Source organism: Atta cephalotes, assembly GCF_000143395.1.
Source record: "Atta cephalotes unplaced genomic scaffold scaffold00003, whole genome shotgun sequence".
Taxonomy (NCBI): Eukaryota; Metazoa; Arthropoda; class Insecta; order Hymenoptera; family Formicidae; genus Atta; species Atta cephalotes.
In genome coordinates this window covers 6,217,394-6,242,601 of record NW_012130067.1, presented here as the reverse complement: position 1 = coordinate 6,242,601, position 25,208 = coordinate 6,217,394, and the positions used below count along the sequence as shown (strand labels likewise).

Below are 25,208 nucleotides of genomic sequence, written 5' to 3'. Positions count from 1 at the left end.
GTGAACCGGCGTTTTCGATGCGACGGAGAATCAGTACGACGCAACAGCTGTCATTTGACATTCGGCTCTACGAACTCGTGCTCGTTCGTGGTTCGTGGCGCTCATATAGACGTACATGCATACATACAACAGCCAACGACGGTACGAGCGCACGATTCGTGCCCTCTCGCTCGCTCCATTGATAAGACGTACGGGATTGCTCGCGTCGTCTCATTCGCTCTTATCGTGCATTTTCATCGAGGAAGTTAGTTTCGCCAGACCGCCGTATGGCGGCGCGTCAGTTCGGCCAAGATGGCCACGTTGGATCAATGAAACGCGAGTAATCGTAGTGAAAACAGAAATTGACAAGTGTGCGGACAAAGATCGTGGCTTGATCGCGGTGTAAATGGACCATGGGCAAGGACCAGGAGCTGCTCGAGGCAGCAAGAAGTGGCAACGTCACCGTGGTCGAGAAGATCCTCGGCCAGCGAGCCAAGAGGAGTGGTCCACTGGCAAGGTGGGTGTCACCGGAGCCTAGGCTTGACAACTTTTGCCTCGTTGTCGCCTTGCCTCGTTACTGGGGTCATTTCCTCATTCCCAGTTCCCGGCTCGTTATTCTCGACCCTTTTGATGATTTAACGACCCAACGTCTCGTCGTTCCGAGTCCGTCGACACGGGCATGACATCGTCTCGCGCATTCCATTATCGAACCGCCACCGCACGCCGTGCTCATTTCGGTATAGGTACTCCGATACTCCGATTCGCCGTCTCGCCGATAAGATTGCTGCAAGGATTCTTCGGCCCACGGGCTTATTCGATTTCGCAATGTTCATCGCGGCGGCTGATACAAACTCACGCGAATGAGGTTAAACGAACTCCCACGATGAATGACCACCGGCTTTTCTTTTTTCCTTTTCTTTTTTCTTTTTATTTCTTTTTGTTCATGATGATGCTTCTTACGATAATTCCTTCACGATCGATCGAACGTGCCGTGTCGTCGTTCGATTAATCCGCGGCTGTCACCGCGATTAACCGCTCGCCAGGATTTCTGCCGTTAGTTCTACCGTTAATTACACGAATCATTGCCTGCGTTTCTACTTTCATTTCAGTCGCGGACTCCATACATCGAGATTCTAATTTTGTGCGTTAATTGTAAAATAATGATATTTAATATAAATATTTTAATTCTTAGTATACACTGGATGATTTTCCGATATTTTATTACACACGATGAGTCACATTCGTGTCTTGAATTAATTTCCATTACTTTAACAAATATACAAAAATTATTAAGTAATTCTTACATATATTTTAACATCTTTAGAAAATATTTGTAAGATTGTATATTTAAAAAAATTTTATATAAATGTTATAACTAATTACTTGATGCTCCTACTTTTTCAAAGAAAAAAAATGTATAAAAACGAATAATCCAATCTTGTGTATTAAAGGTTAATAATACATATATGAAATAAGAGGAAGCCAAGACGAGCAAAAATAAAGATGTTAAGTTAAAATTATCTTAATTTTTGCTCATTTCTTGATATTATTTTATACATATATTTTTTAATACATTATACGAGCGTGTTTTTTCAGTTATTATCAAGTAGTTTAACACACATTCTCTCATTTTCTTTTTCTCTTTTTTCTCTTTTTCAAACATTAATTTTGTTTTATCGAGATCGCTTCACATTGTGAAACTGAAAAATATATTAGAAACATAATTATAGTATTGATATTAGCATTTCGTTCAATAATTCTGTTTATTCAAATTGCTAATGATTTTACCGTGACCATGAATCATATCAAACACGTACACTGACGTGACGTTGTATGCAGATATGTTGATACTGAGCAAGGACTTCGTTTCAATTATCAAGAGCCGCACGCAATGTTTTCTGTAACATTTTTCTTCAAGCTTAACATGAAACAATTAGTCGTTTAATACTCATATCCTTTGTCATGCTATAAAAGAATATGTAACAGAAATACAAAATGCAGAAATATAAGAAAAAATTGAAATCGCATTGAGATATGAAAAAGTATTGCCGCTATTTCCGAGCTTTACTTGCAACATTTATCGAATCACTCTACTTTCTATTTGCGATGGTATATAGAGAGATGGTATATAGAGATCTATTTGGCGAGTAGCTATATATTTTCAAGGGTCATCGATAACGCGGAGCACGCAATAGACCACCGTTGAAGAAGCGAAAATCTACGATTGACTCCGTTTTATTTTCCCCACACGACGGAGATGTGTATTTAAATCCTTCGCGAATGAATTAACGTTAATTGCAACCGATTTCACGAACATGTACATTACCGTGGGAATGTCCCCGTAATTTTGCATTTATTCGCGAGAACGCGCTGACGAATAATCGGATAGGCGCGAACGTGTTCGTCCCGACGAAAAAGTTCAGCGCGGAAATAAATTAACGACCGGTGTACGCAATGTCATCATTATGGTCAAAATCAGAGTAAAACAATTGTTCATTCATCTGTCAAACTGTCGCACGCCCGTCGAGCAACGCGATACTCGCATCGATTCGCGCGATGTTAAAGCTCTAACTACGCTGCTCCATTTTGATATGATATTATCGTACTGACGTCTAATCTAATCAATTTAAAATGACGAAAAACTTAATTTTCTGATCTAAATATATATGTAGAAGTAAATCATTTTATTCTATATTGTCAATCGATATTTATTATATTAATATCGGTATATATTTTATAATAGAAATGCACTTTGCTGGATTAACAATATCAATTTTATTCTAATCTCAAACTTCTGAAGACCATATTCTATATTAAGAGCCTAAGATACACATCAATGCGAGTTCATTCAAGAGATCGTTGTAAAGCCGCGTAGCATAAAGGAGCCTTAATGCCTTGTACAAGCGTATTCAAACAGACGATTAGTCACCGGATGTGTAGAGCGAGTCGATCGAACGCGAATCCGAATGAATTTATTATCGCACTGCATCCTCGCCTCATTCAATTATACCGCGATCGCCGATGGTGTCGTTCCGAGCGAGTTGACGTAATTAGTGAAACACCATCGTCTACTCGGCGGCGGTCTTTATTGACCCAGTGCCGCGAACTCCTCGACAAAGACGTCGACTTTGTCGACGCTACTCGCTCTTTCCTATTAATTAAGTCATGCTACGGTGACGATGTAAGAAGCTCATGCTTTATTTTTCGAAGGACTCGTGCGTGCATGCGTGCATGCATGCGTGCGCACGTGCTATAAGCACATTCATGCATTTTAAGAATGATTGCATCGTATGACGATGCAAAAAAGGTGAAAGACATTGAAAGCAAGAGAGACCGAGAAAAAATCTGTTTATTATTCAGGGATCAGCTCTGCCAGAATATACACAAGTAGATCAATATTATTATACAATATTGACAAATATACAGAATGACAAGAAAGTTTGCGTGACCAAGTTTTGTATGTTTATCAAATCAAGTAGCAAACAAGTAGTTATTTATTGTTATTTTGTCAAAATAATACTAAAGATATTAAAATGAAGACAAATAACGTCAACTTGCTTCTTAGATAATAATCATGATTATCTCTCCTCTTTTCGGCTGAAGACTTCGACTTTTGACTAAATTTTTGGTACGAAAAAATTTCCGATTACCTATTTTCAACATTTTATTTTTAAATGTGCGCGTCGATTTTCTTTCGTCTTTTTGAACGATAACTGTTAGATCTGATAATCTTTTTTTAGAGAATATATTAGAAAACAGTATAAATTTTCATAACAATCGATCTTTTGTAAAATTGTCATAATCTTTGGCAAGAGAGTCATATCTAATAACCTTTTTTTCTTTTTTTAGAAAACGCACAAAACAATTTTAGTTTTGATAATTTTGGTACTATTTATCGATATCTGGCAAAATAATGGGATCTTCGATAGAAGAATCATCAATCTTCGATGGAACACTAATCGAAAGATAGTAATGTGTATTAAAAAATAAACTTTGAAGTATTACTTATACTTTATTTAATACCAAAAATATTCTGTACTAAAAGATTCTCATTGGATGATGAATTGAAAATCGCTCAATTAGTTGCTTGGGAACATTTTTTATCCGTAAAAATATCATTGACGCACATCTTTCCAAAGTGTTTTATATGAAGTTTGTATCAAAACTGAAGGTAGCATTTTAAAATTTTGTTAATTATTATTTTCGACGTTTAATAATACATAATTATAGTTCAAAAATTGTTTTTTTACAAATATACATTATTAACGATTTTCTGAACACAAAACTTTATAGCCAAACTTTTTTGTCACCCTGTACACTCTAGACCTGGATTATATTTTCCTTGGACATGACAGATGTCAAAATATGAAAGAAAAGCAATTACTAATAAAAATAATAGACAAAAAAATTTTTATCTACTATCAACTGATTGTTACTCCGATATTAAGATTGAATTTTAATTCGAGTAAAATACTTAATATTAAAAAGTATAAATATGTTACTGTATTTTTATTATAGAAACCAGTGACACATAAAATGTATGATAAATTTTTCAGTGCATGCATTTATTATTTGAAAATTAAATATTACATAAAAAGCAGTTGAGCTTTGCAATTTCTACCATCCTTTAAGGATTGGAAAAGAGGGCGACGATTTGCCGTCGGTGATTCTTAATGTATCATAACGAACGCGCTGCTTCTCTAACGAATTGTCTCTCGTGCCTGTCGGTGCCGCACAACTTGTCCGTAACTACAAAGCCAGCCTGCGGCAACTTCTCCCGCGCGATTTCTTCTTCTCGTTACTCCGCGACCTCTTCACTGCCTAACACGCGCTTGCCTTTTTGCCCTTCTCGTCGAGATCACAGAAAAGCAATATAAAACGCGACCACCCTGAGAGCATCCCCGAGCCCTTCGACGCTATCCCGTCGGGGAGCTGAGAATATTTTGCGATGCTAATCGCGAAGTGGACGCGCCACTTTTCGTGTACGAGCGCCCGCGAATGTATGTTTACCCTTTGTTCGTCGTCCGCTTTTGTTTTTTTTTTTTTTTTTTTTTACTTTGTATAAGTGCGATAATTTTAATCGCAGCTTCGTGAAAGAAAAGCTAGGAAAAACGTACTCACGGGATAAACTGTAAGAAAATCGATATAGTAAAATGTGAATTATGTAATATAAAATATAAATATTCATACTTCACACATGATATGTATAGTAAGTCATATTTTCGAAAGTAATTTCGTGTCCATTGTAAACGTATCAGAATCCAATAAATTTTAATCGGTTAATTTATGCTTGCTTTAGAGTATTTGCGATTAAATTAAAATATATTAAAATTAAATATATAGGGTGTCCCAGACTTTGCTTGACGTCCATTAAAAGCAAGTTTCTGAGGTGCATGATTTCAAGATGAAAATCCTCATATCAAAAATGTCGGGACTACAGTAGTTGTTAAATGAGAAGCTACTCATTAAAGCTATCCAATTGAACTTCGATTCTATTGTACAATGTGCCATGCTTCAGCGAATTTCGAACAGTTTAATTGGCTAATTTTAAATCTTTCTTATTTAAAAACTATTTAACTTTGACATTTTGATATTAGGATTTTCTGAAATGATTTCAGGAATCTATTAATAGGTGTTGTGTGAAGTCTGGAACACTTTATGTATTTAGATGCACGAAGAAAAATCATGTCTATACTTTTTTTTAAGATTAAAATTTGCTGTTATTATTACTTTTAGGCACTCCGTATAATTTATACTTAAAAACTTATTTTTCTTTTCTTCCGGTACCTGTCGTCAAATTTTTCTGAAGAGGACATTCGGCTACGTCAGCACGTATCGTACCTCTCTTCTTTGCCGGAGGAAACTATCGATTGATGCCCTAGCACCCCTCACATGTATACACCCTCACAGCTTCTCTCTCACACGCTCGTTCCCTCTTCCTCCCTTTCCTATCTCAGCCCCTTTTCCTCTCCCCTCTTTATTGCTTTCTCTTTTGCTCCTTCTCCCTCTCAGCCTAGTTTTCCTCTACACTTTGCCTCCGGCATAAGGGTGCGTTTGTGCTAGACTCTATAGTCACGTTCATGGAGTCAAAAAGAGCTCTACTGTGTTCCGTTTATCCATTCGCATTTTATATTTCTAATCCTACTCTTAAGATATTTTAAAGTTGTATTATAATATTATAGTCGAACAAGTAGATGTTTATTAAATGTATAAATACTATACAATAATAATAATTTATAAATATCATTTTCAATCCTTTCTAAAATAATACAGTGATAATCAAATATTAAAGTCCATGAAATTATTTTTTAATTTATTTTAATATTATATTTATTTTATGTTAAAAATTTATGTAATTTTATATTATTAATACACTCTCTTAAAATTATATATTCAATTATTTGCACACTTTTGCTCTGAACAATTAATATACTGATACTAAACACTGAGAGAAAACGAAATAATTATGGCAACTATAAATTTGACAACTTTTGCAATTTAAGTATCTGTAACTAGTTTTACAAAGTGATAGCAACTGAAGTAGTAATATTACTATAAAAAAATATAGTAATGGTAACAATATTTAGGTACTAGTAATTAGTAGTGAAATAGTGACTCAACTACATTGAGTAATTACTTGAACTTCGTGCAAATAGATATAACAATTACATTTTTCTAGTTTAGATAAAAACTTTTTTTAATGAAGCACTCTATATTATAGCAACTAATTAATCATTGTTAAAGTAATTTTAAGGAGTATATTCAAAATCTTTTCTCTAATGTCACTCGCTCGAGCAGTACGCGACATTGTCACTAGAGGGACATTACTGTAGTAGAATTCAGTTTTTCCTAAAAAGAAAACCACTCAACTTACAATAAAAGCTTACAACAAAAGCAGCATCGAACTTGGAAGACAAAAATAAATGAAAAATGCATAAAATTTATAATTATGTTTTAATAAAAACAATAAACAAATTAAGTGAATTAAGAAAATATAGTAATATTAATCATTGGTAATTGATTAATAGTTACGTTTACCTATATCATGTTCTTAGTTCGCCATTATGTAATAGATCCTTGTTTATCCTGTAAGTTAAACAAAGCATCTATCGTACAGATCGCGAATTAAACGGTGTAAACGTACTCATAATTACTATATAGTTAACGTTATTATATTTTTTAAATTTAATATTCTTATTAGAATTTTATAATATATACCGGATGTCTCGCAAGTTTTTGCTAAGTGCTTTTGTGTAGATAGAGCAGACTAAACTGAGTCGAAAAGTCCTCTACCATTTTACAATTTTCGCTACAGTTAACAAGATATTAATTATTAAAAATTGTGGTCATTAATAATTTTTTACTCAAATACTATCAACCTTACAGAAAAACTGCAAGAGACAAAAATCGTTTATTTTCTTCTCATAGAACTCTTTAAGAATTTTTTCAGAATTTTTTAATACTGCATTTTCATATTTTTACCAACATGAGAAAATACGGTATTAAAAAATTCTGAAAAAATTCTGAAAAAATTTTCAGAATTTTATAAGAAGAAAATACTTTTGTCTCGCTGTTTTTCTGTAAAGTTGATAGTATTTGAGTAAAAAATTATTGAAAACCAATATTTAGCGAATTTTATTAATGATTGATATCTCGTTAATCATTGCGAAAATTGCAAAATAGTAGATGACTTTTCAATTCAGTTTAGTCCGCTCTATCTATATAAAAACTTACGGGACATCCTGTATATAGTTGGCGCTATTTATAGTGCAACTACAAATTTATATTACTGATACGACTTTTTTCTTTGAGTGAAAATATTGCTCATTAATATAACAGTTAACCTGTTTGCTTTCTAGGCAAAGCTTATATTTTCTTTCTTTTATGATATCAGAAAGAACAATAGCTGTAATTATTAACGCTGCTGAAAGCTGACCCACGATGCCCATTTCGATCGCGTTTCTTGATTAAAACCAACAAGAAATTACCATTATACAGTGTCCAACAGACGGTCCTACCACCATGATCGTCCTCCCCTCTATCTCTTGCTCTCCATCTCATTCGTAATGTTCAGCGATGTAGGGATCGGGCGATGTCCTTTTTGCAGACAATCTTCAGGGTTTAATTAAGGAACTTGAAAGAGTGGATGAACTCGATGAATGGGGCGAACGGAAAGTGAAAGGGCGACGTTGAGAGTAAAGAGAGGGAGAAGGGTAGAAAAAGAGAGTCAAATGTTCTTTACTAACCAGAATAGCAGCATGCGAACGTTCCTTGATCATTCCATAATATATACGTACTTCGCACGTGCATGTGTGCGGAAACGCACATGCATGACGGCGCAACGCCGTTGTGTACAGCTTTAAGAATTGTGCATCACCCTCGTTGTTGTTGGGATGTGGAAAACAAACAGCCGACTCGACGATCGGAAGAGAAGGCGAAATAGTAAGAGACGCCGATAGGAAGATAGAGAGCGTGGAATTGTGCGATCGAGCATACAGAGTCTAAAGCTTATAAATTGCACACAAGGAAACAAAGAAAAATTAAGAGCAGAAAAGTACAATGTCGTTAGTAAAATCGATTATTAAAAATTCATTTTGCGAGACGCTTAAAAGCAACTACATTTTTTTTTAACATTAATGATACTCATTATTATTTTTTTTTCATGGTACGCGATTTTCTTTGAGTGGTGTGTAACGTTTTTGCCACGCCTGTAATATCGCTCTTATGCGATACAATTTTCTTTTTGATCTCTGTTACAATGGCTTAAGAGTTTCTCGAGGAGGTGAGAAGGGGAGAGCTTACGTCGATCGTCGCGTGCCGCCTACGGAAAGTTAGCGATTTAGAGTGCGTGTATCCGAGGAGTTAATGACGACGTTAGTTAATGACGGCGTGCTTTGATGTGCCGCTCGTATACTGGAAAAAAGTCTCCCGCTTACGTAATTGTTTTGTAAACTGAGCGCGATGCTTTGACGGCGACGTCACATGGGGGCGTAGGATTAAAATGTGTGTACGCTCTTTTAACAAGGGAAAAGTTTCTGCATTTCCTTCACACGTGCGAGTTTCCGATCGATAATGGATTCCAGCGATTTAGATCGCTTGGAACTGATACGATAGTAATCAGTGATTCAATTATAAAGTTGATGACCTTTTGAATCTATATATCAATTGACTCAATTATTTTCTTTCTTTTCTTTCTTTCTTATACTCTCTTTCTTATCTTTCTTTCTTTATGGGACAATATTTAATTAATTACATATCATATATTATAAGAAATAATAAAATGTTTGAATTTGCTTGTAAACATAATATATGTAACAATTCTACATTGAGAAAAAATATACTTAATTTTGATAAATAATTGTTTGAATAATGCTAATGTAACATTTATTTATGGGAAATAAATATTTGCTAAATAAAAAAAATATAATAATTAAATTAAATTAATGGTTCTCGTATCAAATAAACATATATTTATATTTAATAAATATTCAATTGACACTATTCAAACAAATATTATTAAAATTTAGTACATTTTTCTGTCTCAGTGTAGAGAGAGAGAGAGAGAGAGAGAGCATTTATTATATTAAAAATGTATCGGTAAAAGAATTCATAATTCCTGATAGTAGATATAGGTTTATCTTCTAGACGATAGACTAAGGGTGAAATGTACATACATATATATTTTTGCGCTTCACTCCTCATATCGAAGATATATAAGAGCTGCGCAAATACCGTGCTCGAGTTGTAGCATTTATTAGTCGTCTAATGTCAACATTATGCTACCTAATAACATTTCTCATTAAGACGTATTTTGATGCGAATATAAATGTATAACATACTGTATAAAAATACATTGTACAGGTTGCGAATTATTTTATTTTTTCAAGATGTATCACTTTACGATATTGTCAATCTCCGAAATGTTCGAAACGCCCTCTTTTCGCAAACATTTCTTAAATCATTGCTTTCTAACGCCCGTAATATTTTAACCTCGGTATCTAGCGCGACGAGAATATAATGAGCAGTGTATTTAATGGGTTAATTAGGTGTTGGCAATAAACTTACTGTTACGTGTCCAGCATTACAACAACACTATGTCGGATGACTATATCGGTTAGGCAATATCGCACTTACGGCACGTACGATCGCATCGGAGCTTTATTACTGTGAAATGAAAACGTTAATTGCGGCTTTTCATGTTGATCCATTACTGCGCATAAATGCTCGATTCATGTCGCCAATAAATTCCTCATTACGGACTTTTAAAAGATTTTAATTTCGATTATGCGCTTAATTTTTTCTTTTTTACGGCGAGACTTAGTCTCACCTGCCCTCCTATCTTGCAAAATAAAATAAAAAAAAAAGAATTCACTTTTATATAAACTTTATTCGGATCTTTTTTTGAATATTCTCGAAATCCAGTCAATTCAAGCGCCTTTGAACGCGGATACTCGACGCTTCGAGGATGGCTGAATAGCCGCCGGCTTTCCTCCCCCTTCGTTCCTCCAATCAAATCCACTTGGAGAGAGACGGGATAACGAGAAATTCCTCTATCGGCAAAGCGTTGCAGGAATATCTGGATATCCGATTCAATAAAAGGAAGCAGAAAGGTGGCAAGAGGGCGGGAGTCATAAGTCGCCGGAGAGGAACGCTGCTATATAGCGCACCTCTTCCGTTTTTCCCGAGGGTGCCGTCGTTTACACGGTGTTTGCGGGGGCGCGACATTTATCTCCGCGCGAGCGCAACAAAGGCACGTAATGAGAACATGTGTTGGACGCAGGAAGCTTCATTAGCGAGCCTGTTCCTTTTCACGGGGCACATTATGTCATCTAACGATCTGCAATGTGCAGATATCGCGATTTTTCGGCGTAGCGTATTCATGCCGTATGTCGTGCACTTTCTCGAATTACGAATCAGAAATAAAATTAAGAAATACAGCGGTTGATTCGACATTGAATCATTGAATGACTTTTGAATTAAAAATAATTAATATGCAAATTTAATTCTTGCAGCGAATTAAATTTGTTGAATTGTCCTATAAGATTATCTTGTAAAAACATTTGAAATATTGTATTTTATTATTTATCCTATCGTTATCTGATTTTTGCAATAAATAATTAAATTATTCAAGGTAGTTATCGTGAGTTAATAAAAGCAAAAAATGAAGATTAAAAATTTTTCGACAATTTATATTATATGAAAAATAAATTAATCGATTTTCTGTTGTACGATTGAGCAATATTTTTATTTACAGTTTACGTCGGGGACCAGGTGCTAATGTGCAAGACGCCAGTGGATATTCAGCTCTTCATCACGCAGCTCTAAATGGGCATAGGTACAATCTTAAATATTTTTTAAAAGATTATTAAAAATTATTGTTTAAAATACTCTTTAGTACTTTTTCGGATTATTAAAATTGATGTTCTCCTTTTTATCGAATTTTTTAAACATAACTGTATTTCTTCTAATGTTTCTTAAAACATTCATTTACAGAGACGTGGTCAGATTGCTGCTCCAATATGAGGCTTCCACCAATGTCGTCGATGCTAAAGGTTCCTCGCCGCTTCATTTGGCAGCTTGGGCTGGGGACGCGGAAATTGTACGATTAATTCTTAATCAAGGTCCATCGGTACCAAAAGTGAATCTTGCGGTTAGTATTATATTTATTATCAAAATGTTTTGTTAAAATAATCATTTTAGGATATATTTCAAAAGTCTTTAACACTCAGAGTATTTTTTGTAGTATCTTTTTATTGAAGTGTAATGCAAAAAATTATTTTTTATGATTACCAGAAATAATATCTTATAATTTATGGAGGCAGCTTTGATGAATGTCGCAAATTAATGTGTAATATCTAAAAAAAGCTCTAAATATCGTTTGGTTACAGACAAAGGATAACGAAACTGCATTACATTGTGCCGCACAGTACGGGCACACGGAAGTGGTGGCACAGCTGTTGCAATACGGATGCGACCCTAGTATCCGCAACAGCCGCGGAGAATCCGCGCTCGACCTCGCTGCGCAATATGGCAGGTAAATCGCACATACAACTACTATATCTTTTCCAGTGACTCAATATTTTTCCATATACACTTCATGATATTTGCGGATATTAAATTTCGTGATCTATATTACTATTTTGATTGGAATTCATGCTAAGCATCATTGTGACGTAATCGTGGTGTTTCTTACAGATTGGAAACTGTGGAGTTACTCGTGCGAACGCATCCTGAATTAATCGAATCACTTCGTAATTCTTCCTCATCTCTGATCTTCCCGCATACACCATTGCATTTAGCTTCACGCAATGGCCACAGGTAAGAATTAATTTATATTTGACACATTAATATATTAAGAGAATAATTCATAATTAATAGAAAGTTCCATTAAATTAACTATCAAGTTTATTATATTTAATAATACTGAGACAATATTATTTTAAAAACGCAGATGCGTTATTTTTCCTTTTTATCTCATACAATTTAGCAGTTTTTAATTATATTTGGCACAGTATATTATACAATACAATGCCGCTACCATCACACGTTCGAGTATTTTTGTTTATCTAAGGACTGCATATAACTTCTTCCCGCGAAATGGTTACGCTAATTACTGGATAATGCGCAACATGTATTGTGTTCGAGTACAACAATGGATTCGTTCGAGCTAACCATAACGATGTCGAGCCATTTGCAGCGCTGGCTATTAGAGCCAATCAGAGAGCACCGCTTACGTAATCCCGTCGAATGCGATATATGCGTCCTCCGACTGGCATGATCCGATCCAACCCTCTACTGGTTACACGTCCTATATTACTGTTCCGTCGATTGCCCTCTCGTCCCTCCTCGAACCACGCGAATGCATCCGATCGCATCACACCGTCAGCCGTTCTGTCCATCCGTGCGGATTGCTGACCGCCTCCCGATTACGAGAATCGTATTAATCACTATCGCCGAAACGTACCGACCTATATTAATCGTGATGGCAAAGCGGCAAAATTCCTTTGCATCTTAAAAAAAAAAATCGGTTTCTTGCTGTTTTATGCTGTTTATATTGAAATATATCACTGCATGTATTTAATGAATAATAAATCATCTGTATTGAACTGGAGTGGAAGAACCTTCTGTGTGGAAGAAATAATGTCATAATCGTAGCCACGCATCTTGTGTAATATTATTCAATTAACTGAACCGCGTAATAGGGTGACAAAGAAGGAAGAGCGGATAATCGATTATGTTGAACCCACATGATCAAATGACGAAGACTATAATCGTTATTATATTCCTCAATAATCGTGAGAAATTCTTTAATCTCTTAAAATCGATGATAGTAAATTTTATTTCAGTATCACGGAGTTATAACATCTCCGTTACCTAGTTATTTTGCATTTAGCATTTGGTGCCGAGCGATACGTTCTCGTTTAACAGGGCGATGCTAGTCCGTAATTCCGCTGAGCTTTTTGTATAATCGACGCCACGGAGACGAGAGTGGTGGGCAGCGAGGGGATGGACGATCGTAACAGTCCGGTTGGCGGTCGAATCGAATCGTGAATCGCCGCGAAACGGCAGTCACATTGTAATCGGGTATAACGCTGGTTTTTCTATGCAGCCTCGCAGCCGGTAATCGCTTTAACCGGCGCTTGCCGCTTATAATGCGATCGTATCGCGATATACAGTCCGGCGGCTGCATTTTCCGTCGATGCCGGCGCGAGGGTGCAACAGAATTGGCCGGGAGTGGCATGGGATGGGCGTGAGAGAGAGAGCGTGCAGAACGTGACATTTTATCGCTCGAATTTTGGTTAAATAACGGCGCGCGAGACGTTTGCGCCTGTACGAGTGCGAACGCGTACGCACGAGCTGTTTGGACGTTTGGGCTAGATCAGCGTTTCTCAAACTGCAAATATGGAAAACGCCATGAGGGAAATTTTAGCGCATTAATAAAAAGTCTGTACGAATTCATACACTTCCACTGTTGGTCCACAGACATGAATAACGGATCACTTGAATTTATGAACATTCATGCCAATAATATTTAAATAAAATCACGTTTAAATAAAATCATGTCTTATATATTCCTACTATATTTTATACATGCAGGTTTATCTACATTTTCTTTTCTATACTTTTTCTTTTAAACTACTATTTAAACTTTCTCTCTGTCCATTCCGAATCTATTTGTTGAATATGTCGAAAGATAGCGACATCTCGCAAAATTTGAGAGTCTCTGGGGTAGATGTACGCGCGCACGCAGGCACGTATGAGAGAAGGGGGTTGCGTACATTGCGATGGTCGGACTCACGCACGCGTTTCACGCGCGCACCACGATATTTAGTGGATCTACCAGTCCAGCTATATGGGGCTAGAACAGGAGGGGGATGGGCGAAAGGACTGATGGCAGAGAGGGATCAGTTTGGAGAGGGGAGGGGGGGGGGAAGGGAAGGACGGGGGACGCGGAGTAATGTCTATTATCGGATTCAATATCGATGCTCTCGGTAAGCCAGTATACAAATACCCCTATGCTACGGTAATAACAACATAGGTGCACGCGAATCCGATCTTCAGCCGCCAATCCTATATGCGACGGATGGCTGCGGTCATCGCAGTTGGTGCATAGTCTATATCCGATAGAAGGAGAGCAAAATCTGTATTTCGATTAGGCGCTGATAGCAAATGCATCTCTTATAGTCTTAATGGCTTGTCACTGGATAGAAATCGCAGAATCCAGACGTTTCGAGATCGCGTAAAACCTAGAAGCTTTGGTTTTCTGGTCTCGAGATTTATCGCAAAATCTAAATTATAACCGACAATTTATTGCTTTGTTTCTTAATACTCTTTAAGCTGGATTTTAATCTTTCTTTTTTTACTTGAAAAGCGTAACAAAATGCAAAACTACTCAAACACAATCTAACTTTTTCTTTACGTAATCATAACACATGTGGCTACTTTTAATAATTATGGAACCGTCTTGCAAATTATTCGTCTTGCATTTTATGGGTCTCGTACATTTATTACATATAAAATAAGGTGCAATGAAATATTTGCTTTATTGTTGCAGAGCGGTCGTGGAAGTTCTCCTTGCTGCTGGAGTTGACGTCAATACGAGAACATCAGCGGGTACTGCGATGCACGAGGCCGCGCTTTGCGGCAAGATGGAAGTAGTACGGGCGCTATTAGATCGCGGAGTGGATTTGGGCATTAGGGATTCTCGGCAAAACACGGTGCTTGATCTTCTGGGACAGTTTCCGCCGCATGTCACTCAAGATATCACAGCGGTGATAAAAAGTACGGTTGCATTCGCATACAATTTATTTTCATAGCATTACGACCGATATATTTATATATATGTATATATACATATACACGCACGCACGCACACAAACACGCACACACGCGCGCACATGCACACACACACACACACGCACGCACGCACACGCATACGCACGCACGCACACATACATACATATATATATATATATATATATACATATATATATATATACACATATATGTAATTAAAGTGGAACGTCTGTTGAGAGAACGTACGTTTCCAGTTTGCTGCAGCATTTAATTAAATCGCTCTTAGCCATATATAAAGATTTGTGTGTATATTTGCATAACGTTATATTAAGCACATGGGATTAATCTTGAATTCTGTTTCTGCATACATTACGTGTGAATAATGAAATGACACGTCTATAATTTTTATCACAACTTGCATCATATAATAATGATGACCATAAATTTTCATTTTTGAAAATGCTATACATATTAAAAAATCAATTCCGAATTTTTACCTTGTTTTCTTCTTATTCACTGCCTTGCATCTGCAATACTACTCTTTTTAATTTTTTTCTTGAAAAGATTTGTGATTATATGTTTTATGATCACTGTATACAATTATATGCCCTCGTCGATTTTGAAACAGGGCATCGGTCTTCCTCCGGTGTAGAAAGTGACGCCGATAGTGAGAATTTGCCGCCAATTCCGGTACAGGGTGGCGATTCATTGGGCAGCCCCTACGAAAATGTTCGTCCGGAGGATGATCTTTCCCCCGCGGAAGGAACGTCGCCTACTCAATGGCAGTTCTATCATAAGCCTCGGGACGACGATCGTCGCGTTTCCGGTACATCTGTCATGTCATTGTGAGTATTTTCTTTTACATTCTTTGCATGTTATTCGTTGCAATATTTTTTTATAACGCATATATCAAATCTTTCCCCTATTTCCTCTTAGTGATTCTATGATGTTGTGATGGATAACGATACGCTTGTAGAGAACATCTAGTACAAATAATATGTGTTCATGATATTAGCAAGTTCACGATATTAATTCGGTAGTAAACAAATAATTTACCATCAGAGAAATATTATGAGAAAATTATATATATATATATATATATGATTGGATGAAAGAGAGAAAGAGAGAAAAATAGAGAAATAACATGATATACCGACTATTCAAAGATAATTTCAATATATAAATATTTATTAGAATATTTATTAGAATATATTGAATAATCTAAGAAGTCAGTTTGTATCAGAAATGCTTCTAATCTGTCAGTTTTTATTATTACACTAAGTGTAGTAATAAAAACTGACAGATTACAAGCATTTATTACACTTTGCAAAAATTTTAATATACACGCATCGAACATTCATACATGTATTCTCATAATCATTTGAGAGGTTTGGGACTTCGCACGTAAAATATAGTGAAAAAGTATTTCTCTATCATTCAGACTCTATTTTCATAGAAGTCTCAAAGAAAAAAATAAAAGCTGCGATTGCATCGGGTAAGCGCAGAGGCTCGTAATATTTTGCAAAAAGGCTTCGTGCGCGCACAGCGGCTACGGCTGTGCTTTAATATAGAAGATGTTGGACAAACAAAAGCGTAGACATGGACGGAGCGCGGAGTGAATGAGTGAGTACCGGCCAAGCATTGGGATGATGACGGCTGGTGCTGGCGCTGCTGCTACCACCGTTGGTACCCGTAGGAGGTGGAGAAGGTTGTAGGTGGAGGTTCTCGAACCGAAAAGGGAACCTGGATATGGGGCGGTGCCAGGGGGAGAAACGTGAAGGTGGAGGAAGAGGTTGGAGGAGGTGGCACGACCGCGTGTAGCCCCAGCGCGTTAAGCACCGCTTGGCTTGGTTTAATTTTCCTGATGTAGGCAGGCGAGATGGTGGGTCCGACCGCCTCGTTCGCCCCTAGGTCACCCCCGCTGCATCACCCCATTGGTACTCTGTGCCAGTGCTACCGCTCTAGCTGCTAAGCCCGACTGGTTGGCTCGAGTACAGCGAGTGAGAAAGAGAAAGACGAAGACATAGGGCGATAGAGAGACGGTGAGGGAAAAGTGGAGAGTAAGGGAGCGAACAAATGAGAAAGAGGGATACGTAATATGTACGAGTGGAAGAGGGAGAAAGAGAATAAGAGAACGTGGGAGCTCTCGTTGATGTTCCGCACTTCTACCATCAATGTTTGACGTCGGTAGCCCCGGCTTGGCCGCCTCGAAATGAATCCATCACGTTAAACAATGTAAATGTTAGCCCGTCTCAGCATAAAACTAATAACCATTGCTCTCTCCCTCGTGTTATAAGCGCGTGGCCTCCGCAACCTCTCGGGGCCGCAAGCTCCTTTTTCGTTTCTCTTTTCCACATTCGTCGCGTTCCGTCCTAGTCGACGTGGCCTCATTAAAAAGTCGGCGCTTGTCTGTGAATGTCTTCAATTGAAGCATATTTTGTCAATGGAAGCTGTCTTTTTTCTATATGTATACACACGATTTATATTTAACATAATATGATTTTTACTCTTTGCTTTTGCGAATATTTTAATTTAGCATTCCGTTATTCGCAAATAATACATTTTAAATATTAAATAACATTAGCGTAATAAGATAGCGTATAATAAAATGCCGTATAAACATTAGTTAAAGTTTAATTTTATTGAGTGGCGTATAGTTGAATAGCAGTTATTTCAGCTTGGTCGATATACAAGATTATGTTGCTTCGCTTTGAATATGCGGTTGATTGTTGGTAATCGATAACGGTTGATGTACCGGGATGCGCGTTTCAGTGAAGACGAGCAGAACGGGGAACCGGTGAACGGAGTACGAAGGGTCCTCCAGCAGACAGAGGACTCCGACCCCAGTTCCGTCTTCGACAGCGTCTTTATGTCCCTATCCGACACTCTCAACTCTATAAATACTCTCGAAAGTTCTGACCAAACTCCTGAAGATATACCACAAAACATTACCAAAAGAACACCATTACCATCCGACACTACACGGTAACGCAAACATTTTGCACCGCATAGTTGCATTAAAAACAACATATAATTTATAATATCGAATCAATGTTTCTAAAGGTAGTTTTGATTAAAGCTTAATGCATGTACTTCATCTGTAAGACGTTTACCGAAAATTATATTCACGTACTTGATGTTGCTAAAGAATACTGCATAATATCTCAAACAAATACGATTTCGAGATATACTGTTGACGCAAAACGTAACGACGTGAGAAGTTTTTGTATTTCTTGCTGATTAATCGAGTGGAAGCGTACGTTTCCGACATTCTCGATCTATCGAGTCGATTTATCATCAACCAATAATAGATAGTCGATTGGTTCCGCTGAAACCCCGAGTTTTGGTTGTACAGGGGCTCCGATAGCGGACTGTACCAAACTCCACCCGTGCCACGCGGCACAATGGAGGGTAGCTTCGTGTCGGAGGACCTGTCCTTGACATTGCCCACGGGATACGGGGGCAGAGAGTTCGACCAATTGAGCGTATCGTCATCCTCGAGCGTCGGCGGACCGAGCCCACGGGACCGTCGTTGTTTGCCCAACGATTCCAGCGCTGCCGGGATTTACTTGCCAATGGCACCTCTGTCCAGCTCGCTACACAGTCCTGCTTCCAACAATAAAGTCTCGGTAAGAGCCCCGGTTATCTACATAAATTATGAAGAGATATTCTCAGATATAAACATATCCGTATCTGACGAAAGTTAAAGAGATAAAATTGCCTTGCACATTTTTTCAAATCGCGCGAATTAATTTTTTCGGGAATATTTGTGAACGTGAAGATATAATTCAAACAAACGTCTACCAACGTGAAGAAATATTCGCTTCTTCTTCCGCAGCCGACGCCGCCCAAGAAGCCGCCTAGACGAAATCTCTCGGTATCCCCGACGCACCTGCAAACGCAGATGTCTTTATCAGCTGACAGTTCGGTAGGGCCGAGTAATTACGAGTACTTGTTCTTGGCGCGCAGCGGTGCGCGAAGTCACATCGATCTTGAGCAGCTGCAGAAACGGCGTGATCAGCTGCGACACGTTACGCGAAGCGTGGACCAATACGTGGAGATGAAATCACGATTGGTTGGAACCGATGAAAAACGCGAGTCCAATGTGGAGCCAGTAGCCATAACGTCTATCTACGAGAACCGGCCGATCAAAATGCTGAATCCGCGAAGAAAATTACGCAGACATGCGTACGAAAACTACGAACCGGAGAATAGTCTGTGTGCCGACAAATCACCCTGCAGCGACGGTGACGTGATTCAGGAGCAAACGTTTGTATCGAGCGCGTTTCTCACCTTGAAGTCTTCCCAGGAGAGTCTCCTCGATGAAAGACGTGAGATAGCGGATGGACAATCCGCGTCAGAGAGTCGCGAGGCCACCGACAAACGTCTTAAACGCGTACAGATGATGCTGCCGACCAGTCCTACGCATTATGTTCAGCCGCCCACTCCTGATCATCCGCCGCCGTCCGCCATGCAAGCGGAAAGGTCCATCCATGAGCGCATTCGTCCGCTCAGTCAGGTAAGTGTTATCAGCGGTTATTACTCTACACAAGGTCAATATGTTGATGGATGTATAGTGCCAAATAACGATAGCGAATATAGAGTTAATTATGGTCATTAGTAGCGTGCAATTGCTACTTGATGTTATTACGAATCGTTCTAAAGCAACAATATTTTCAGTGTTTATTAAGAGAATCGCAATGATTGTTTTGTTTTTCTAGATATGTCTAGAACTTTTTGAAAAAAATCGTATTTTTGTAAAATAAAGTTCCTTTAGAAAATCACATTGGCAAGTTATGAATCGACAGATGGTTCTTAAGCGACTAACGTCATTTCCAATCTTCGCATTAACTCGAACGTGTGTGCATGTAAGATTCTTGATTCCTCACGAGAATTCTGCAGTTCATTTCAAATGGTATAGTGATCTCAAATGGGAGATCGCTTCTGCGATTTATCGCGCGGTACTTGGCGAAGCGTGCAACGGCGGCGTTCAACTTTGCATCGTCGACTGCTACTTGGAAGTGCGGCAATCAGAAGATATTTATACATATGTGTATCATATGTCGAGAGAAATATCGAGATAGTGCCGTTAAAGACGCGTCAAATTGTGGAAACTCCGCGGAGAACACGCGGGGAAATTTCAAAGCGTCGGTGATTTACCCGAAACTGCCGATCCTTTAAGCCTTTTCATGACATAAGATCTTAGCAGCGTGCGCTCGTTAAGGATCGCCATTAACGCTCTCACTTGACCTGGTGCCTTGGACAGTAGATAAGCAGTCGACATAGCGTCTTACCAGGTTACGTTTAATATACAAGCTGTGTTTGATCTGTGATGCGATTTACAAGGACTCATCCCTCTGCCTCGCTCGCTACCGCTGCCGCTACCTTCGGCCTGTCTCGCTCGTTTACTACCGTTTGCGCGTCGCCCTATGATCGTTCTGCTGTGAGACCGACTACGTTCAATTCCCATCCACCGCGAATGGATATCCATAGCACACGACGCAGCTTCCAGCGCACTTCTGCCTCCCTTCCTCTCCCTCTCTCTTTGCTCTTTCCACGGTATCTCTCTGCCATCCACCCCAGCTTCTCTCTGCCGTTCCCTATATGCATTCGCAATCCGTGTCTTTCAGTCAGCTATACACGCTTGACGAAATATTACACAGTGAATATATCCAGAAAGGAGTCGCTGAATGCGGCGAAGACGGCGAACTCGTATGCACAGTCGGTGATACCATATAACATCGCTTGCTTGGGAGATGCTCGATGTCTTCATCATGCAAATCGTCTATTTGATAGACATAGATACCTTCTTCTCGTAACATGCTTTGTACATCCTTTTCCTTCAATGAATTGTAAATCCTTCGTTCCCCGTTGGATTACTATAGGATGAGTCTAAACATATTTCCAGATTCTAAATTTAAATAAGCCCCAAAGCCCAAAGATCTGTGTGTTAAACAAATATGCATTGGAAAATTCAATCAAGAAGGTATTTTGAGGAAGCTATTGAGGGCTAACTTAATATTGCTAATATCGCTAATAATATGATTTACGCGACTGATATCGCAATATTCGTCAGTCGACTCACGATAGTATCCGAGCGTATTCTCAATTCGTTGAACAGCTGATATGATTCGATGATGGAAATCGAACGCTATTACGGCGGCTGAAGACAGCATGCTCGGCACACGGAGGCAGAGGGTCTCCGTGAACCTGTCGGAGGAAGGACGAAGAGATGGGAGAACCTTCTACGGATGGTTGCTTCTCACCCGTCAACTTCCGCGAATCCAGTAGAGCGGCAGAATGCAAGACGCCGACACCCTTTGAATAATGAAGCCCTCGGCTTCTATGCCTGTCTGACTTCGCCTCGCGAACGCTCGTTCTCCGTTGCCATAGGAGAGAGAGAAATTCACGAATTTGTAGCGACGGTTTCCGGCTGTCTCCTCGAGATGTTCTCGGCGTTTTACAGATGATACCGCGAACGTCTGTCGGGCCTCTGACGTCAAATTTTAATTGCGTTAGAGCCTTTCTGGAAACGCGCGATGAAATAGCAGCTTGCCGTTTCGTAGTTTGCACTTAGTAAATCAAAACGCGAGGTCTCATTGAGTGGCATAACGTAATTTTCGGTTGTTTAATACGTCTCGCTGTTAAACATAAATGACATTACGTTGACCATAGTTTAAGTTAAGTTGATTATAGCTTATTATTTATATGTATAATATAATATAAAAAAACACATATGTAATTAAATATAAATCTATATAAACTGTACCAAATTGTAACTTTAATTATTTCAGTATTAAAATTATTCATCTTCAGTTATTCATCTTTCCTTCTTTCTCTTCTATTTTTTATAATAAAAATAATTTTTCATGTATAAAGTAATTCCGATGTCAACTACATTGCAATATTTGCAGGCAATAATTCTTTGCGGATCATAAAATTCAAAAGTGCTGGAAAAATCGTATTATATTTGTCATTTATGACTCGCCGTCAGCGGAATCGAAAGAATTAATGTCAAAAGGTATAGATTTTTATTCGAATAAATAAATATGCTTTAGGTTGACCACGCGTATTTATTTTCCCTCCGATTTACATGGCATATTTCTCGCGTGCCTGCGTGTGGACGTTTCGTTTCAATAAATTTTCATCGCGATAGGATTGGCTTCATTTTTCCATCGTGTGATTTGCCGCGGCTCGACGCGACGCGGCTCACGGGGGAATTTTTATATCGACTGTAAATATCCGTGTATAAAATACGAATGTTGACAATTTCGTGATAACGGCGATACGCCCAGAGTAATAGTGGTCGCGGGCAAATTGTAAAACGCAACTGCCATAAATCCAACAACATGATCAGTACGAGTTTCACGGCAGATATTGAAGGCTTGGAAATTGAAGCGTCGAAAATGCCCTTTCCCGCAGTATTTACTACAATACAATACTGTAGCGTGTACTTTAAGCGTGGAATCTCGTTTCTTCTTCAAATGGCGCTGATTTGTCAATAGGTATACAAGCGAAGATCCCGCGACATGGAAACGGAAACGGACGAAGATCTGCTGCAATTTCCCACCGGTGGATCACTCAACGCATCAAGCGGTTCGTTGTCCAGCGTATCACTGTCCGACAAGAGCATGTCCACGGATAATGTCGAGGAATACTTCGGCGACGTGCCGTTTGCAGGTAAACAGCAACGCACGCTTGGCTGCACCGCATGACGCTTCTTTCTGCCCACGTGTACATGCATAACCGTTGTGTTACGTTTCTGTCTTTTTACCGTCTGTCTGAGACACCGCTGACGCGACGATTGGGACGTTTCTGGAGACGTACACACTAAAGCAAATCTCTCGATTTTTCCCTCTCGATTTAAAGTGTCGTTGATTCGTACTGCATTGGTGAAAACGGGCAGGAAGGTGTAAGGCGAACTGTGTATATATGTGTTACCTAAAAATCATGGTGTTGATGCTATAATAATTTTATATATAAAAGAATTAAATTACCTTCTTCCTCATTGTTATTGGTATTAACATTTATATGTGGCGTTATATGTGGTGTAACAGCACAGTACAGTTTTATTTCACGGAAATATTTGATAAATGAATGTAATAACGGCATGAAGACAGAAATCTATATTATTTTCATCCTTTTTTTGCATTCATTTCATTATCATTCGATATACGGATATATAAGAGAGATTGGAATATAATATAAACAACACAAAACCTATACTCGTATAATTAAAATATATACATTAGGAGCAGCTGGTCTGCGTAAATAATATAGTAATATTATAGAGTTATATTGTGTATATATATATATATATATATATATATATATATATATATATATACATTGTTCGGTAATTAAAATTTATTCTAATAATAGTTTGGTATGTAATATTGATTACCCAAGTTCTTGCATCGTCAAGGAAGTTGAGATAAGAGGACTTCATAAGAGACATACTTTGCATATTATGCACAAACTACAAAGTATTAGAATTATTTGTGCGCATGTATGCCCATATTTGCCGATATTTAATCCGCACAAATGATATTTATATTTTTATTATCAATTTTTACGGAATATTTTATCGTACATTCGCCCCTTTGTAATTTCGTACCAAAACGAACCTTCCGAGTCTGCTTCCGAAAGAACAGATAAATCACGCGGGGTGGTTTTCTCCCCCAGAAAAGAGAACGTTCTGTATAGCGCGCGACGTAGATCTTCCTTGGCTTGATCGAGCCGGACGTACTTTAGCGTCAGGAACACCGAAAAAGAAGTCCGAATTTTTCGTCGATCCTGTTTCGGCAGATCGGAAATAGTTCGTGATGTATTTTATTGAAAAATTTGTTCTATTTTTCTTTGATTTTGGGCGGCATCGATATAGAATACGGTCGGCGCATCTATTCTCCCGAAACGCGGCTCCGGTTTTCCTACGGTAACAAAATTTGCCGGTTCTGGATTTCAATCTTTGCCGACGCAAAGCGAAAGACGTGCCGCGCAAGCACAATCGTTGTGCAAAAAGCTAACGATCCGAGTTCGTTATTCGGGCTAGCTCGGTGCTCCCTGTTATCGATGGTTATTCCCGGTTAATCTAATGGATTAGGCGAAGTCCTTCGTAGTGGTAACGATAGAAATGTCGAAAATAGAGTGTTCATCGTATAGAAATGTTAGAGATATTAGAGATTTTGCGCATGTTACAATTAGAGAGACATATGGTTCCTTAGATTGTATACTTGTTACAATATTGCGATGTATATGTACCGATAGTCGCTTACATATCTTCACTTTTACCTTCGCCTTAATAAGTCAACAATGTATGCGGGATGAAACAGATTTCGACTGCGTTATATGTTACTTGATATAAGTAGTAAATAGCTAATCTATTAGAGTCTATAATCGTCGTATAAAACCTCTTTTTGAAAATATTTAATAAATCCAATAATTAATTACATATACGAAAAATAAGAATATATATTATATATAATTTAGTACGTTTATCTCGCATTATTAGCATTTAATGAAATTAAATTATTTTGTTTTGTATATATAATGCGTCTAGTAGTTTTGATGTTTACACAAGATTATTTATATGATGGATTATAAAGTATTCAACATTTGCATGTCGAATGTGCAGTTTAATCCAGCAAGGTAATTATAAGAAAAACTGTAAATGCTTGAGAGGAACTGAAATTAATGATTTAAAAGACTGGAAATATCACAGAGAAGAGAGTTTTGTTATGTTTTTTAATTAAAATTATATAAATAGATATATTAAAAAAAAGAGATATTCTATATATATTTATATATATGATGAATTGTTTGTATGTAGGTTTGGATTACCAATGTATTTTTATTGAGACATATCTATATTGAGAGATATACATATCTGATTTTGATATTCCTTTTTTTAAAAAAAAATAATATATATATAT

General features: G+C 37.9%; 1 protein-coding gene across 1 annotated transcript in view; it reads left to right on the top strand.

The window, feature by feature from the left end:
* The first annotated feature begins 392 nt into the window (after positions 1–392).
* LOC105625607 overlaps positions 393–25,208 on the top strand; it is a 50,166-nt gene continuing 25,350 nt past the window's right edge. Inside the window, exons 1-11 of the mRNA XM_012206929.1 lie at positions 393–496; positions 11,234–11,314; positions 11,473–11,629; positions 11,868–12,013; positions 12,175–12,297; positions 15,035–15,261; positions 15,905–16,121; positions 18,049–18,261; positions 18,632–18,905; positions 19,115–19,795; positions 22,782–22,956. Coding sequence (XP_012062319.1) covers positions 393–496; positions 11,234–11,314; positions 11,473–11,629; positions 11,868–12,013; positions 12,175–12,297; positions 15,035–15,261; positions 15,905–16,121; positions 18,049–18,261; positions 18,632–18,905; positions 19,115–19,795; positions 22,782–22,956 — 2,398 coding nt within the window. The remainder of the gene's footprint in view (positions 497–11,233; positions 11,315–11,472; positions 11,630–11,867; positions 12,014–12,174; positions 12,298–15,034; positions 15,262–15,904; positions 16,122–18,048; positions 18,262–18,631; positions 18,906–19,114; positions 19,796–22,781; positions 22,957–25,208) is intronic.